The sequence below is a fragment of the Pinus tabuliformis genome, chromosome 8 (genome assembly GCF_031772625.1).
Source record: "Pinus tabuliformis cultivar Carrire ecotype Pingquan chromosome 8, CPIR1, whole genome shotgun sequence".
NCBI lineage: Eukaryota > Viridiplantae > Streptophyta > Pinopsida > Pinales > Pinaceae > Pinus > Pinus tabuliformis.
Window position 1 is genome coordinate 56886267 of NC_142294.1, and position 17994 is coordinate 56904260.

The 17994-nt window shown below is 40.8% G+C and overlaps 1 protein-coding gene across 1 annotated transcript; it reads left to right on the forward strand.

Annotated features, from left to right (window-relative positions):
* The first annotated feature begins 304 nt into the window (after window positions 1-304).
* LOC149234125 (uncharacterized) lies at window positions 305-2145 on the forward strand. Its single transcript, XM_089368163.1, has 2 exons — window positions 305-927; window positions 1320-2145. Exons 1-2 carry the CDS (start codon window positions 305-307, stop codon window positions 2143-2145), a joined length of 1449 nt encoding a protein of 482 aa, XP_089224289.1.
* The last annotated feature ends 15849 nt before the right edge of the window (window positions 2146-17994 follow it).

The following is a 17994-nucleotide window of genomic DNA, read 5'->3' on the forward strand; positions in this document are numbered from 1 at the left end:
CATTACAAATCCTCTGGTAGACCATCCGTCGGCTCCCCGCACCTGCAAAAAGAAGGCCAAGTGTGTTAGGGCTACAGCCAGGGACATCTCCATCAAATTCGACGAATCGAAGCCTCTCGGTGAATACATGGACATTGCGAACACTGTGTTGGTAGGGCACGTCAGGGGAAGGACATACTCAGTGAAGCGGCTCAAGCAATGGGTATAGGAGATCTGGGGCGAAGTTCTTTTCGATCTACCGGTGGTCCATGTCCTCCCCAGAGGATGGTTTTCCCTTCAATTCTCCAAGGAAAGTAAAACTAATATGGTTTTGGGCAGATACTGGCATATTGAAATGGCCCCGATCCTCCTCAAGCGCTGGAGCCCCCTCTTCGATCCAGAACGGGAACAGCTCGGAGCTGGACCAATTTGGGTTCGCCTACCAGGACTACCATTACCGTTTTGGGCAGAAAAAGTTTTCATTAGGATTGGGAATGCCCTGGGAACGTATCTGGACTACGATCGCACATATGTTGAATCCGGGAGCCGAACACTTGCGCGGATTCTAGTCCACCTAGACACCCGTGAAGGACTTGAGGAACATATCACTCTACAGTGGGGAAGGTGTATCAGAGTGCAGTTATTGGACTATGAAGGAGTTCCCTTCCGATGCAGACGATGCCACAAAGTGGGACACCTTGCGAAGGACTGCCCACTCAACAAGAAAGCAGAAGATACTCCGAGAGGAACCCCGGCTCCTACCAGGACAGCATCCCCGATTACCTCTCGTCCTCCCTCTGCGGGCCCGCCCCCACCGACATCATCTCCCGCAGTCGATCCAGGACTTCGGCAGCCCTCTCCACCAAAGACCAGGGCACGCTCGGCAGCAGAAGGGGGTACGATCTCGGGTTCTCTTACCCCATCCTTGATTTCTTCATTTGATGTTATGTATGATATTGGATCCTCCTCACAGACTCCCTTGATTCACTGCGCATTAACATCTTCCCCACTTATCTGCAACACTGATCCCATCATATCCACATCCTCCCCCGCGGCTAGTTCCTCCCCGCTCCCCTTGGAGTCCTCCCCACCTCACTCATATTTCCTCTGGTCAAGGAATCCTGCCAAAGAGCCATCAGACAGACATTCGGGATTGGGCATTGTGATACCTGAGGGGGGTTCTTTGATTACCAGAGGGAGAAAATCCCATCTCTCAAAGGCTATAAAACAAGTCGGGGCAGAGGTTGTTTCTGGCCGGCAATCGACCATTGACGGGGTCCTTAGAGCAGGACACACCCCGAGAGGTGTTCCCCCATGAAGTGCCTATCCTTTAACTGCAGAGGACTGGCTAGTTCCTCCAAGAAACTAGCCATGAAGCGGCTCATTGAATCTGAACCTATCGATATCATCATGCTCCAAGAGACCCTCTGTTCTGCAGACCAGATAACTCGGGCCATGCAAGCCTTGACCCCTGGCTGGAGCTACTCTGCCATTGATGTTGTTGGACGATCTAGAGGTTTGGCCATTGGTATCAACCCTCGTTCCATTAAGATGGACTCAACCTGGGGAGGAGCGGGGTTCATTGGGCTTGACATTTTCTCTGCTGAACTCGGCATGAATCTCAGAGTTGTCAATGTATATGCTCCCTGCTCCCAGAGAGAATCGTTCTGGCAGCATCTACTACACCTCTCTATGATGAATGAAGACCGGGTTATCATTGGAGGAGACCTTAATTTCTCTCTGGGTTTCAGGGAGTCATGGGGTTCGGATGCTCAATTTGACCCCATTACTGATTATATGACCAATCTGCTTGAGCAAACAAATTTTATGGATATACCCATGCAGCGACTTCTCCCTACATGGAAGAATCGGCGGGTTGGGGATGCTGCACTTGCTCGCAGACTTGACAGATTTCTTATGAAGGGGACTCTCCAACAGCGCTTGCATCTCTTTAGACAATGGGTTGGCTCGGGGGGATTATCGGATCACACTCCTATATACCTGGAGATTCAGGGTCCTTTCAAGAAACCCAAGGCACCTTTCAAATTTAATCATACCTGGCTGAAGGATCCATCATATGTCAAGATGATATCGGATTACTGGTCCTCTCACCCTATCAATGACACAAAATCCCTCGCCAAAGGGTTCTGCAGGAATCTCTCTTAAATAAAACATATATCAATTATGTGGGCAAAGGAGAAACAGGACCGTGATTCGGCTCAGCTTACCCAAATTGAAGCTGATTTAAGCTCTCTCACCAACGAAAGAGGATTGGGATTCATAACAGCTGCAGACAAATGCAGGCTAATTGATTTGGAGAATCAAAAAGCAAAGATCCTCAAAGAGAGAGAGGAAACCATTAGACTAAGGAGTAGGGCTTTATGGATCCAAGCTAGGGATGAAAACACGAAGTTCTTTCATAACTTTGCAAAGTGCAGGAAAGTTTCAAATACTATCTGGAAGCTCCCCTCCCCGGATGGCGATATCGCAGATAATTTTAACAAGCTCGCTCACCTGGGCACCACTCATTTCAGGAATCTATACAAGTGCCCTCGGGAAGATAACCTACTTGATATCATTAATGTGGCAAATCACTTCCTGAGATTCGTGGAGGACGAAGATGTGGAGGATCTAAATGACCCGGTCTCGGCAGAGGAATTGGAAGGAGTGCTGAAATGGTTCAAAAAAGACAAGAGCCCTGGCCCGGATGGATGGACCATTGAATTTTACTTAGCCTTCTTTGATGTACTGGGACAGGATCTGCTGGGGGTGGTTGAGGAGAGCAGGACTACGGGTTCTATCTATCATGCCATCAATTCTACTTTCATTGCACTAATCCCTAAATCGGATTCCCCGGCATCCTTCGATGACTATAGGCCCATCTCCTTGTGTAACTACCTCTATAAAATCATATCTAAGACCATTGCAAACCGTCTTAGACCTATCCTCTCCCGATCCATTGCCCCGCAGCAATTTGCTTTCCTTGAATCTAGGCAGATTCACGAGGCCATTGGACTCGCCCAAGAAGCTATTCACTCCATCTGGTCTAGGCATCTGAAAGCCATTCTTCTCAAAATAGACCTCTCAAAAGCCTTCGACCGAGTCAGCTGGCTCTATATAAAAATGATGCTCATCCATCTGGGCTTTCCTCACGCCTTCATCACTTGGATCATGGCCTGTATATCCTCCCCATCCTTCAGTATCCTCATTAATGGCTCGGCCTCCCCTTTTTTCCACTCTGAAAGGGGTTTGAGACAGGGCTGCCCCCTATCACCCCTACTCTTTCTCTTGGTCATGGAAGGTCTCAGCCGCCTCATGGATTCTGCTAAACAGGCTGGAGATGTAGGGGGCCTCCGCATATCCGACCTATGCACTCTCACACATCTGCTCTTTGTGGACGATATTCTTATTCTACTTGATGGCAGTGTTCGAGACTCTCGGACCTTCTCAAAGATCCTGCATCTTTTCTCTGCAGCTACTGGTATGTTGCCTAATCAGTTGAAATCTGCCATCACTTGCGCTCGTACTTCAGTACAGGAATCCCGGATAGCCCTTCAGGTATTCCCCTACACGGTCCACCCTCTGGATAGAGGTCTCAAATACCTGGGGTTCAATCTGAAGCCTACTTGCCAAAGGATAGCAGATTGGGTCTGGTTGGTTGCCAAACTGGAAAAAAGACTTACAGGCTGGAGCTTCAGATACCTCTCTAGGGCTGGAAGATTGGTGCTCATTAAATTAGTGTTAGAGGCTACCCCGGTCTTCTGGATGGCACTAGCATGGATACCGAGGAATATCCTAGGGCAACTACAGCAAATGTGCAATCGATACGTCTGGAATGGGAGTCAGGATAAAAGAATCTTTGCATGGATTAGCTGGAAGAAAATTTCTCTGCCCAAAAAATGGGGTGGATGGGGCCTCAAAGACCTTCCTGATTTCGCCATGGCACTAGCTGCCAAGATGGGATGGACCTTACTAACCAGCCAAAGCCTATGGACACAGGTATCCTATCACAAATATATATGGCCCCAGAATATTCTGGATTGGGCTCGATTACCAACTTGGTCATCGAAGGGGTGCTCATCAGTCTGGAAGGCCTTGATTCATTCCCTTCCCCTCATTCGAGATAATCTTGTATGGCGAATCAATGATGGCTTGACGGGCAGGATTGGCCTGGATCCATGGATCAACTGTGGGGGCAGACACATCCTCAACCGGGATCTTATTACACATCTACATAACCGAGACATTCGGCATTTTGCTCATATCGCCGATCAGCTTCGCACAGACATATTCTCCCAAGCATGGAAATCAGCCCAGCAACTGGATCTCCCACTACAATGGCATCAGGAATGGAATCACTATATTGCTGCATTATCGGAATCCCACATTCGCATCAAACAAGGTCCGGACGAACTCATTTGGTGCATTGCGGATCATGGTTTATACGCTCCAAAGTATGGGTACAGAGCACTCATCTCCCACAGAATACCTGATCCAATACATTCATGGTGGCATATCATTTGGAAGCTTAAGGAACCACCTCGCTCCAGACTATTTTTCTGGTGTGCCCTCAAAGGTATCGTCCCCACAGGCGAATATCTTAACCGCAGATCCATCTATGGACCTTCCTGGTGTATATTCTGTAAGGCCGCATCAGAGAACTCGGATCGCATATTTCTACTCTGCCCTGTTGTCCACACCCTATGGACCAACATTCGCACTCAATTGGGCATTGCAGGGAACTGGACTGGGGATGATCTATTGGGTGCTTGGACCGCATGGACACTCAGTCACCCGGGCTCCAAACTTCTAAATCTCCCCCTCGTTGCAACTTGGTATACCTGGCTTGCGCGGAATCGTGCTATTTTCGAGGATCTCACTGTATCTTGGAACCAGGTTGAAGCCACCATCATCGCTGCGTACCAAGAACTACCCGACCTGCCTCCACCTCGACCCAGAACCATTCAGCCCATGCCCAATATAGACAAATCGACCCCGTGGGCGTTTTTCGACGGGGCAGCAAACCAAGCGGGGTGTGGAGGGGGTTTCGTGCTGCATATAAATGAAAATCACAGATACCATGTAACAATGGGATTCGGAAGAGGATCAAATAATTACGCTGAGCTTTCTGCCATCCAGAATCTATTGCATTTTGCTTTAACATCAGCATTCAAATATCAACATTTTTGGGGATTCAATGGTGGTCGTTAACTGGATCAATAATGTCACTACATGTCATACACACACACTCAGCAATATATTACATGATGCTCTCACTCTCAAAGCAACTTTTAATCATTTCTCTTGTTTACACATTTACAGAGAACATAACAGCACGGCTGACAAATTATCCAAAGAGACCTCGTCACTTCCCAGAGGCGAATGGCTAATTGTGGAGCAGAATGGAGCCGAAGAACATAGATTTTACCACAGGCCATACATAGATCAGAGAGAACAGAGGGACAACAGTCCCGATAGCTGACAGTAATGGATAGTATATTTTGACATGATGGAACTGTATATAACTATGGCTATATTGTATGGAAAAGGATCCTTTTGTGGACGAGAATAGGCTTGAACAACCATACTAATGTATGTACCCAGCACAATTTTGTAATACTCTCTGATACAACACCCTGTGAGGTGAATTTTGTATGATCAACACAGCAATGCCAAGGCATCTACTATATGTAATTTTCTAATATTAATGAAAATTACTGATTTTTCCAGTGGAAAAAAATGGCAAACCTTATCTCAACCCCATCAAAAAATTCAAACTCAAACCGAACCTAATCATTGTCTAACTCGAGTTCAAACCCAAACCATGTGACATTGCTTCCAAAATACCACAATCCATAATCAATATTGCCTTGTAGATATCCTCTTGACTACATTGACATGAATTTCTTTGGGATTAGACTAAAATCTTGTGACCAACCCTACAACTTGCATAATGTCACATCAAGAAGTTATTAAATACAACAAAGTACTAATCATTGAACTATAAGTGACCGATTTACCTCAAAATGCTCATCATCCTTGCTTAATTTGCAACCAGTCACCATGGGTGTGCTAACTAGTTTGAAATCCTCCATACCAAACCTTTTCAACATTTTTCTTAAGTACTTGGATTGAGATATGAATATACCTTTGTCTATATGTGTGACTTGTAGTCCAAGGAAGAATGTGAACTCTCTTAGCATGGACATTTCGAATTATTTTCTGCATATCTTCTACAAACTGTTGACCCATTTGCTCCAAATCACTTCCAGAAATGATGTCATCCATGTTGAGAAATGGCAACAAGAAATTTCAGTTTAATTTGTCCTTGAATTAAATTTGAATTCTATTCTCATATCAACTTAAAATAGTTAAATTAAGTTTATTAAACTTACGTAACTTAGGAAATTCAAGTTGGAAGTCTTTGGAAGTCATGTATATGTTCTCCCTACTTTGTAGGAGTCCAGTGTGAGTTAATTGTGAGTTGTAAAATAGAAGACTCGGTTTAATGGATCAGTCCATTTAAATTAGTTCTCAAACTGATTGATAGAACTAATAGTGAGTTAACAGTCAGTGGTGACACTAATGAACTCCACCAATGCTACTCTAGTTAAATCAATATTTACTCATCAGAAACACATGCATGTCGATTCTGAGAAAGACCCAGTTGAGGCTAGAGTGCAGGGAAAATGTACTATTTGTTTTAGTTTTTTCTGAGTTGCATTGTTAGTGCATGCATTCTTACACTGATCCTTGAGGGATTGTGCAGTTTTTAGAGGCTTTATTTCCCTTTAAATACAAGCTATCCTTCACAGGAATTACACATTGGAATAGAGACTTGGAGAGCTTGTGAAGAGGCTAAGCTTTGGCCTTGAGCTTGCTTATGAGTTGGAGATTGAATTTGCTAACTGTTGAGATTGTTCTAGAGAGAACAAGCATTGTAATTTCATCTTGATTTTTCGGATTAATACAAAACAAATAGTGGGGTTTTGAGTTGTGGCTTTCCCTGGATATTTATTGTGTGATGTGCCTTCGATTCTCTTCTGATGGTTGAAAGTAGAAGTATATTCTTGTCTCTTTCTTTAGAAAATTTCATTAGCTTGTGAATCTACAGGATTTTCTACATGGTATCGGAGCAAGGTTGATTTTTGGGCCAAGAGTTTGAAGAGCATATCTGAGAATTTATGTGCAAAATTTTTATAAACAAATTGCAGATCTAGATTCCTTGGGAAAAAATACCCAAATTCAAAAAAAAAAATCGGCCGAATCGGAGTTCGAATGTGGGAGGTATCGCTGATTTAAAATCAGCTCTCTAGAGGATATTTCAAAGTTTTGAGTTTTTGGGTTACAGGTGAAACTTGAATTTGCATACATACTTTAGGGTCGGCAAATGGCATTCCATGGGTTGAGGCTTGAGTATGACTTGGAAGGAAGCTCGAATTTCATGGCCTGGAGGGATATGATGGAGGTTGTGCTAGAGGAAAATGGCTTGAAGGAATTTGTTGAACAAGAAATTCCTAAGCCAACAGCTACTGATGCACAGAACTTGGCTGAGTGGAAGAAGTGTGTGGCAAAGGCAAGGTAGATAATCCTTGAGGGAGTTCGAGATCATATTTTCTCGAGTCTCTATGGAAAGGAAACCCCCTATGCTATGTGAAAAAACATTGACAGACTTGTATCAGAATAGCAGTGATCAAAGGAATTTGGCACTGAAGGATAAACTTTGTAAAATCAAGATGGAGAAAGGTGAGATGATTCCAAAGTACTTGACCAAGTTCACTCAATGTCGGGATGAACTTGGAAGTTTTGGAATCATGGTTTCCAAGGAGGATATGGGGAGCATTTATCTTCTTAGACTCCCAAAGAGTTGTCTTATAATCAAGACTCTCTCATTGGTCAGGAGAATTTGCCAGATTGGGAATGGCTATGGTCAGATTTGATGGAGGATGAGATTAGGAGGAAAACTAGGGATGGATCTTCATCAAATACTAATGATGAAGAGATTTGTGCCTTAGCGATTAAGGCAAGGAAGGGGAAAGGTAAAATTTCTCGTTCCAAATCATATTCTTATCATGGAGGTAAGAAGAAGGACATGACAAAATTTAAATGCTTTCATTGTCACAAGATGGGTCACTTTTCTACAAATTTCCCATTGAAGAAGTCCTCAGGAGGAGCGGTGAGGTGAGGCTTTGGCCTCCAAATTCAAATTGGATTTCTCACTCATTGCATGCATGGTGTCTTCAATGATGGGAAGTGTCTAGTACTTAGTTAGTGGAGCTTCATTCCACATGACTAGCGACAAAGAATTATTAAGTGAAGTGGAGGAGAAAGATCTCAAGATGCATATCGAGATGGATGATGACGGTAATTATAGTGTTACTGGGGTGGGCACTATTACTTTTCTGAGGGAGCATACAGCTCCACTCACCTTGAAGAATGTTATGCACGTACTTGGATTGACGAAGAACTTGGTATCCATTGCCATGCTTGAGGATAGAGGCTATGATGTGATCTTTTCAAAAGGAAATATGTTCTTTCGATACATAGCCACAGGTCAAGTAAAGAAGATAGGGATTCGGTTTCAAAATCTCTATTAGATAGAGGTAGAGGATTGTGATTATTTGAGTTCAAAAGTAGAAAATATGTTGAGACGAGATGTTGGCGAGTTGTGGCATAGGGGATTGGGCCACTTGCATCATGGGACTTTGAAGATATTGCAGCAAATCTCTACTGGTCTTAACAATGGTACGCTTGAGCAAGTTGATACATGCAAGGGTTTTACTTTGGGGAAATACACCAAGTCTTCCTTTGGAGACATAGATGGTAGAGGTGATTCTATTCTGGAGAGAGTCCATTCAGATGTGTGTGGACCATTCTTGGCAGCATCCATGGCCAAACACAAGTATTATGTTATATTTGTTGATGAAAATTCTCATAAATGTTGGATATTTTTTATGTAGAAAAAGGATCAAACTTTCACAAAGTTTTTTGAGTTCAAACCATTGGTAGAGAAAGAGTTTAGCAAGAAAGTTAAAGCTCTATGGAGTGATAACGGTGGTGAGTATGTCACCAATGAGTTTAATAACTTATGTGCAGTGGAAGGGATTAAACAAGAGTTGATGGCACCCCATAACCCTCAACAAAATGGGGTTTCTGAGAGGAAGAACAGGAGCATAGTAGGGGCAGCAAGGGTGATGTTGCATGAGCAGGGCCTACCACTACACTTGTGGGCTAATGTATTCAACACAATGGTTTATGTTCAGAATCATACCCCACATCGGATACTTGAGATGAAGACACCAGAGGAGGCGTATTTTGGTAAGAGGCTAGATGTGGGTCATTAGTTTATTTCCATGTGACCAAAGATGCATGGAAGAAGCTTGAGCCAACTACAAAGTTGGGGATATTTTTGGAGTACACTAATACTCCCCACAACTATCGAGTGTACATGTTGACCAGTCGGATGACAGTGGTTTGCAGGGATATCAGGTTCGATGAGGAGAAGGTCATGCAAGTTTCCCTTGAGAGGGAGCATGAGCTACATGCGGATGAGGATATTTTAGCTCCTAAGGTTGAGGGGCCTCATATTGATGTGGAGCAGCCACATGCAGAGGTTCATACAGTGGAGACATCCACTCAGGCAGAGTCTTCCAGAGAGGGAAGAAAGCATACTAGAGAGGTTGATAGATTTTTGGATGATGCATAGGAGAATGTGGGAGCACCCTCTTCTCAGCGCAAACAGAGGAGGTCACCAAAGAGGTACACTAGATACGTGGCACCTATCGGTGCATGTGTTGTGACAGAGGCATCTTCCTTTCAGTAAGCAGTGCAGCAGCCAGTTTGGGTTGATGCGATGGTGGAGGAGTATGACTCCAGAGTTCGAAACAATGTTTTGGATGTGGTCCCCAGACCGGAGGACAAGTGAGTTGTGACCTCCCATTGTCTTTACAAGGTAAAGCAAGCTACAAATGGTAGTGTTGAGAAGCATAAGGCCATATTTGTGGCCCATGGATTTTCACAGGTAGAGGGGATTAACTATGAGGAGACCTTTGCTCATGTTGCAAGGCACTCGTCAATCAGATCTATTTTAGCACTATCAGTACATATGGGTTGGAAGATCCATCAGATGGATGTGAAGACTACCTTCCTCAATGGCATGATTGAGGAAGAGGTGTACATAGAGTAGCCCGAAGGTTTTGAAACACGGACCATGATTCGCATGTGTGCTGACTTAAAAGAGCGTTGTATGGGTTGAAGCAAGCACCATGTGCTTCATACACCAGGATAGATAGCTACTTCACTGGGTTGGGCTTCACGAAGAGTGAAGAGGATGCGAACCTGTATCACATAGTGGTGGAAGGTAAGATGGTGATCATTGTAGTTTATGTAGATGATTTCATACTGACAGGTGACGAGAAGCTCATTAAAGCTTGCAAGAAGGACCTTGCAAGAGAGCTTGAGATGAAGGACAAGGGGCTCATGCATTACTTTCTTGGAATGGAGGTATGGCAGGGAGATGGGGAGTTGTTTGTATCTCAAAGCAAGTATGCCAACGAGATACTCAAGAGATTATGCATGGAGAGCAGTAAACCCATGGAGACTCCTCTAGCTGGTAATTGGAGGAAGGAGGATGCTACTTCAGGGGAAGTAGTGGAATCTACTGTTTACAGGCAGTTTATGGGTTCACTCATGTACTTGGTGAACACACGACTAGATATGTGTTATGCAGTTAACTAGCTTAGTCAAATGATGGTTAGGCCTACCAAGTTGTATTGGAAGGCGACAAAGCATGTATTGAGATACCTCAAAGGCACTACTCAGTTTGGGTTATGGTACAGACAGACAGAGGGAGTGAAGCTTCAAGGCTTCATCGATGCAGATTGGGCAGGGAGTCCATCCGACAGGAAGAGCACATCAGGAGGGATCTTTAGTATTGGGTCAGCAGAAGTTTCTTGGTACAACAGGAAACATAGATCAGTTGCACTCAATTTGGCAGAGGTAGAGTACATGGTTGCAAGTCAGGCAGCATGTGAGGCTATCTAGATGAGGAAGATCTTGGTTGGTTTGTTTGGTCAACAAATGGATCTGACAGTGACTTATTGTGATAATCAGAGTTGTATCAAACTCTCTTAAAATCCAGTCATTCATGATCGTTCCAAGCATATTGATATATGGTATCATCATCTCAGATATTGTGTATTGAGGTGGATCATGTTGTTACATTACATTCCCGCATAAGATCAAGATGCTGACATCTTGACAAAGGCATTGTCAAGATGTAAATTCAAGTTTCACAGAGACGGGATAAGGGTAGTTGATAATCCCTTTCTTATTGAGAGGGAGTGGTGAGAAATGGAAACAATAAATTCCAGTTTAATTTGTCCTTGAATTAAACTGTGAATTAAATTCGAATTCTATTCTCATAGCAACTTAAAATAGTTAAATTAAGTTTATTAAACTTACTTAACCTAGGAAACTTGAGTTAGAAATCTTCTGAAATTCATGTATATGTTCTCCAAACTGATTGAGAGAACTAATAGTGAGTTAACAGTCAGTGGTGACACTAATGCACTCCACCAGTGCTACTCTAGTTAACAAAATATTTACTCATCATAAACACATGCATGTCGATTCCGAGAAAGACCCAGTTGAGACTAGAGTGCAGGGAGAGTGTATTGTTTGTTTTAGATTTTTCTAAGTTGCACTGATAGTGCATTCATACGGGAACTGATCCTTGAGGGATTGCGCAATTTTTAGAGGCTTTATTTCCCTTTAAATACAAGCTATCCTTCATAGGAATTACACATTGGAATAGAGACGGAGATCTTGTGAAGAGACTAAGATTTGGCCTTGAGCTTGCGTATGAGTTTGAGATTGAATTTGCTAAGTGTTGGGATTGTTCTAGAGAGAACAATCATTGTAGTTTCATCTTGATTTTTTGGATTAATACAAAACAAATAGTGGGGTTTTGAGTTGTGGCTTTCCCCAGATATCTATTGTGTTATGTGCCTTTGATTCTCTTTTGCTAGTTGAAAGTAGAAGTAGATTCTTGTCTCTTGCTTTAGAAAATTGAATTAGCTTGTGAATCTATAGGATTTTCTACAATCCACACATACGTCAATGATTAGAAAATTATTTTCAAATTTCATATATAAATTGTTGTTTATCGATCTTGTCTTGAAGCATTTTTATTGTAGGTTCTTATCTAACTTTGCATAGAAAGCTATTGGCACTTGTTTCAATATCTACAAACTTTATTTTCATCATTAGATAATTGAAATCCTTCTGGTGTTCCTATGTACACCTCTTCTTCTAATTTACCATTGAAGAAGGTTGATTTCACATCCATCTGACAAACCTTACAATTCTTATAACTTGCAGATGTCAAGAACATTCTAATAGCATCTAGTCTAATTATAGGAGCAAAGGTTTCTTCAAAATCAGTATCTTCTACTTGATCATACCCTTTGCATACCATCTTTACCTTGTTTCTTACCACTTGTCCTTCCTCATTCAATTTGTTCTTGAGTACCCATTTGGTTCCAATAATATTCTTGTCTTTTGGTCTAGGTACCATCTCCCAAGTGTTGTTCTTTTCAATTTGGTCCAACTCCTCGTTCATTGCCTTGATCCAACCTTTATCTTCACTAGCCTCACTGAAACTCTTGGGCTATACCTACGAAAGTAATGAAAATTGTGCTTGATTTGAAGTGCCTATCAATATTCTTCTTGTTTGAACCCCTATTTCTTTACTTCCAATGGTTTGGCTCTTGGGATGTTGCTTTTTTATACGAATGGGGGGATCCTTTCTTGCTAGGAGTCTCTACTTCCTCGTCATCCTCATCTGACACTTATTTATCTTCACACTCTATGAAACCATAATATACATCAACTCATTCTTTAGATTTTTCAGGTTCTTCTAAATGTGGCAAGAACTCATCCACTTTGACATCAATGCACTCCATTATTTTATTGGTCCCTTTTTATAGCACTTGTAGCCCTTTCTTTTAAATGAGTAACTAATAAAAATGCCTTCATCTCCTTGTGAGTCAAACTTTCCTATATTTTCATTCCTCCTTTATATATAACATTTTCTTCCAAAAACCTTGAGATGCTTTATTGATGCAGACCTCCCTTTCCATAGCTCGTAAGGTGTCTTGTAACTCTTTGGTCTAAGTATAATTCAGTTTGACAAGTAAACTGCTACGTAAGCTACTTTTCCCCAAAAGGTATGTGCAACATTGGCTTCGTCTGCCATTCCTCATGCCATTTCTTGAATTGACTTATTTTCTTTCCACCACACCATTTTGTTGGGGTGTGCAATTGAATATTTCCTTTTAATTTCATGCTCTTCACAAAAGTATTCAAACTCCTTAGACATATATTATCCTCCTCTATTGGACTTTAGGCACTTGATCTTTAAGTCCTTCTCATTTTCAACATGGGCTTTAAAAGGTTTGAATTTTCTCAAAGCTTCTAACTTCTCTCTCACCAACACGATCTATGGCGATCTTGTGAAATCATCAATGAATAGAATAAAATATTTTCCCCTATTGGACTATATTTCTTGTAGGCCTATAGATACCAGTATGCACTAATTCTATAGGTCTGGAATTTGAATACTCTTTAGTCTTGAAATGCACCCTTAATGTTTTTCCAAGCTAACATGATTTACATATGATGTTGTCCAATTTTGATAATCTTGGCAACCCTATGAGTGCTTATATTTTGTTGATCTTGACTATGTTGTAAACATTTACATGACCCAGTCTTCTATGCCACAACATCATCTTCCTTGCTAATATTACATTTAACTCTAGAATCATCAAATAAATAAACATTATTGTCATTTCTTATTGTCTTGCCTACCAATTTTTCAAATTTAGCATTGTCGTTGTCAAACATATGGCTTACACGTAGAATATTGTGCTTCAATCCATCCACGTACAACACATTTTAAGTTATGGTTTTATCATCCAAATTTGTAATTCCTTTACCTTTTATTAGAGTTGGATAATTGTTACCAAATGTAATGCTCCCCTTGACCTCTTTGAGATATATAAACTTTCTTTTGTCACCTGTAATGTGCTTGGAGCACCTGTTAACAATAAACCATTCCTCACCTTGATCATGAGCTGACAAAGCTAATCCACATTCTTCAGTTCTATCTAATTTCTTCTTCCATCTCTTTAACACTCCTGGCTAAGTTGATTTCTCGTGAGTCTTCTACCTGTGAGGATTAGTAAATCTAGATTTTCTTTCACTTGCCTTATGGACAAAATTGCTACATTTAAAGAACTCAATTGCATCCATCATAGAAGAGAAATAATAGGTCTTGTTCTAGAAGCTTCTCTTCTAGAAAATGGATTTTTTCTATAGTTGATGGATTTATGTATAAAATTATGGCATGATAAATAAAAGCCATAAAATAGATTTGTATGCTTGAAACTATATTTCCACGGTGAAAGACTCGATTTGATGTTCCTTCGTTTTTTTTCTTGTTGGATGCTAGGATTGCCTTGAAGATCTTTTGTTAATTTGACTGGATCAATATTATTCTATTTTTTCTTGTTGTTGGTTGGAATATTAGCTTGGATTCCCTTTCCCTTTAGTGCATCTGCATAGATGGTGCTTGGCTTACCTTTTATATCTTGTTGAGAAGTCTCATACCCTAGGCAAGTTTTGATTAATCAATATCTTTGTAAACTGAGAATATGTTTTAAAGATTCCAATCCCTTCACAAATTTTATATTTAGATATGACTTTGCTTTTTATTTCTGTAGATCTGATCTCAAGGAAACCACTTCTACATCAAGTTTTTGATAGTTTTTCTCCCATTCTCCCAACTGACTAGAAGGCACTTCCTCCTTTCATTTTTCCTCCTTCAATTGCATCTTTAAACTAATCATATCTTCTTCATAAGTACTTTGATCTTGAACCTTAGATAACATCAACTTGAGACTTCTAATTTAAACAAACTCTTTTTCTTATCCTTGTTGTATCAAAATCTCCTTAAAGTTTTCAACCTCTTCTAGTTGTGTTTTTAAAGTTTCATCAACGGGATCAGCACACCTTTTATTTTTAGCAGTTTTTATTTCTATAATTTATTCTCCTTCCTGGTCTTTTTTAGCTCATCCAATGCATTGATGATCTCTCCTTCACACTCCACCACTCCTTCAAATATGAATCATACTTTGATTCAAGGGCCATGAGAAGACATTTTTCATGCTCCTCCTCTGGTGAGGCTTCACTACTAGCTTCTAGTAAATCACTTTGTTCTTTGGAATAAAAACTCTTTTTCTTTTGATTTTTTCCTTTTTTATATTTCTACATCATACTCTTTCCCTTCACATCCTTTTCCTTTTTCTCCTTCTCCACTCTAGTGTAGGGACACATCGATGCAAAATTATTGATTCTTCCACAGTCAAAACATTTGGAATGGAGTTTACCCTTGTATTTGTCGGACCCCTTTTTCATATTTTTAACGAACTGTGCCATTTCTTGATTTGACTTGTAGCTAGAATATTCTTGTTGATCCTTTGATTTATTTTACATCTTGAAAGCTACTTCTCTAGGTTCTGATCTTTCTTCTCCAATTCACATTTCATATGCAATGAGGGTCCCAAGGAGTTGTTCCATAGTGAGGACATTTAGATCCTACATTTCTTTAATGAAATTATTTTTTTCATCGAATCTCGTTGGCAGAGATATTAAGACTTTTTGAATGACAACCCCATATTAGAGCTTCTCATTTAAACCTCTGATCATGTTTGTAACTTCCTCAACTCTATGAAATTATTTACCATTCATACTCTCTCATCTTTAAGCTCTCAAACCTTATTTTGAAGCTTTACCTTATTCAAATTTTCATTTCATTCTGTTGTGTTATTCAACAACCCCCCATTTGTTAATAGTAGTAGTCAATATTACCTTAATAAATGGGGACCATTTAAAAAATCTTGCCATAAATAATTTTAGCATTTAGGCATTTTCTTTATTAATTTTGGAATAAAACAAGATATCAATCAAATCCCTTTTCAAAAAAAACTAGGAAATGTTTGCCTTTCCCGCATATCACATGATTAAGCATGATTGAAAGCCTTGCTAACCCATGAAATCTAGCAAAAAGAAATCAAAGAAGGACTTTGTGCTAAAACGCTTTGAAACTACTAATTTTCTTAAATAAACTAGGTCCTTACGTATTTCTCATCAAAACTAAGTCTCGCATCGCATATCGCTATTCGTAGAAGGCACGCCTTAATAAGTTACCTCAAAAACAAGCAAAATGTGAAATTGCGATCACATCATTTCCCTTACCACATCGCATTTCGAGCATTTAAAAGAGCACCGCAAACTTACCGCCCGTCGAAATTGCGAAATGCGATCAAGACCTGGACCCACTCCCGACATACATTACAAACAAATGTTTTAGGTCCACCTCTTAGTAAAAATTTATTTACATAGAAAACCTAACAAATGAGTTATGTCTTAGAAATAATAACAAGCGGCTCGCATCTCGCAGAAACATAAGAGACGATAAGAAAAGCAAGAAGGAATAATGTGATCTACAATATTGCTTCGCAAATCACAAAATCAGCATTATCGCAATTCAAAGGCTCGCCACCCTAGAAGCTTTCTTCTCGACTTACGATGTAGACATTTATGAGCATTAAAGCTAAGAGATAACGAAACATTAGTGGGAATTTAGTGAAGGTTAATGGCATTTATGTGTGAAAAGCCATTCAACGTGATATGATATCTTCTTACTTGCATTCAAATAAAACTCCTTTTATCACCTTTACAAGTTGTCTATATTATTCCATTTCACGTTCATTATTATCTCTGTATATCCGATAGCTGTTGTTTTTCTCCACTTTCAGGAACAATCCACAGAACAAATCTTTGGGAGCGATGGTGAAGAAAGGCAAGGCAGTCGCATCTGAGAAATCAGAAATGACTCCTCTATTTTCGGATACTACATGCAGCAGAGATGGAGGAACCTCTACGTGGGAAACCATGTATAATATCTTAGAAGAAGAGGAACCAAGACTTCTAGAAACAAAGATCACAGTTGACGGTCGTGATTCCTCAGATGCCTCCATTTTTTAGACGACATGCTCATTTTTGCATCGCATAAATGCGCGCCCAAAGATAATCCCTTATACAGATATGGTTAAATGGGTTATTGATCTGAATTTGAAACTACTTGAAATTTGTTTGCAAGGTATTCAATTCAGAAATAAACATGTTTAAAAGACTTCCATGTCTTGCAGAAAAGAAACACATGAAATTTTCAGCTGTTCATGACCCATTCAAGCATAGCAGAGTTATTTCCTTTTACTGTTTAACACATTAAAATGAATTTGTTCTGCAAAATAAATCAACCACATATGCAAAATAAGTTGATAAAGCAGTTCACCCCCTCCAGGGCTACGTCTGTTGGGTCCAAAGCTCCCAATCGGGCTTGTCCTTGTTTTTATTAAATGCTCAAATTGAAAATACAGCTGAATAGAAGCATCTACAGGAGAAATAGATGGTAGAAATGGATTCATAACACTTGAATCCTTCAGGATTGACTATTGGATCACCTCCAATGGATACCTGCAACCCTGTACAGTCTTCCCAATACTGGTCCCTAGTGGCTCCTAGAACTTTCACGGCTTCAAAACGTGTGAAAATGACCTCTGATGGTTGTAAGACCTACACCAATGGCTTCAGAAGGTCGAAAATACCCAAAATCAAAAAAAAATTCGTCCAAAACCGACTTTCTGGGCCAAAGTTATGGCCATTTACTCCTGACTGCTAGTTTGGCCTAACAAAACCCCAGTTACATTTAGTGACGGCCAGTTAAGCCCGCCAAATATGGCGGGACCGCCAAATTTGGCGCTCCGCCAATTCTGCCGCCAACTGAACTGCAGTTTTCATAAATGCATGTGACCAAAAAAATCGCGTTGGCTGTTTGCATAGGATTCCGCGCCGGGCGGTTAAGGTTTTAGCTCCTGGTCCTGGGCGTTG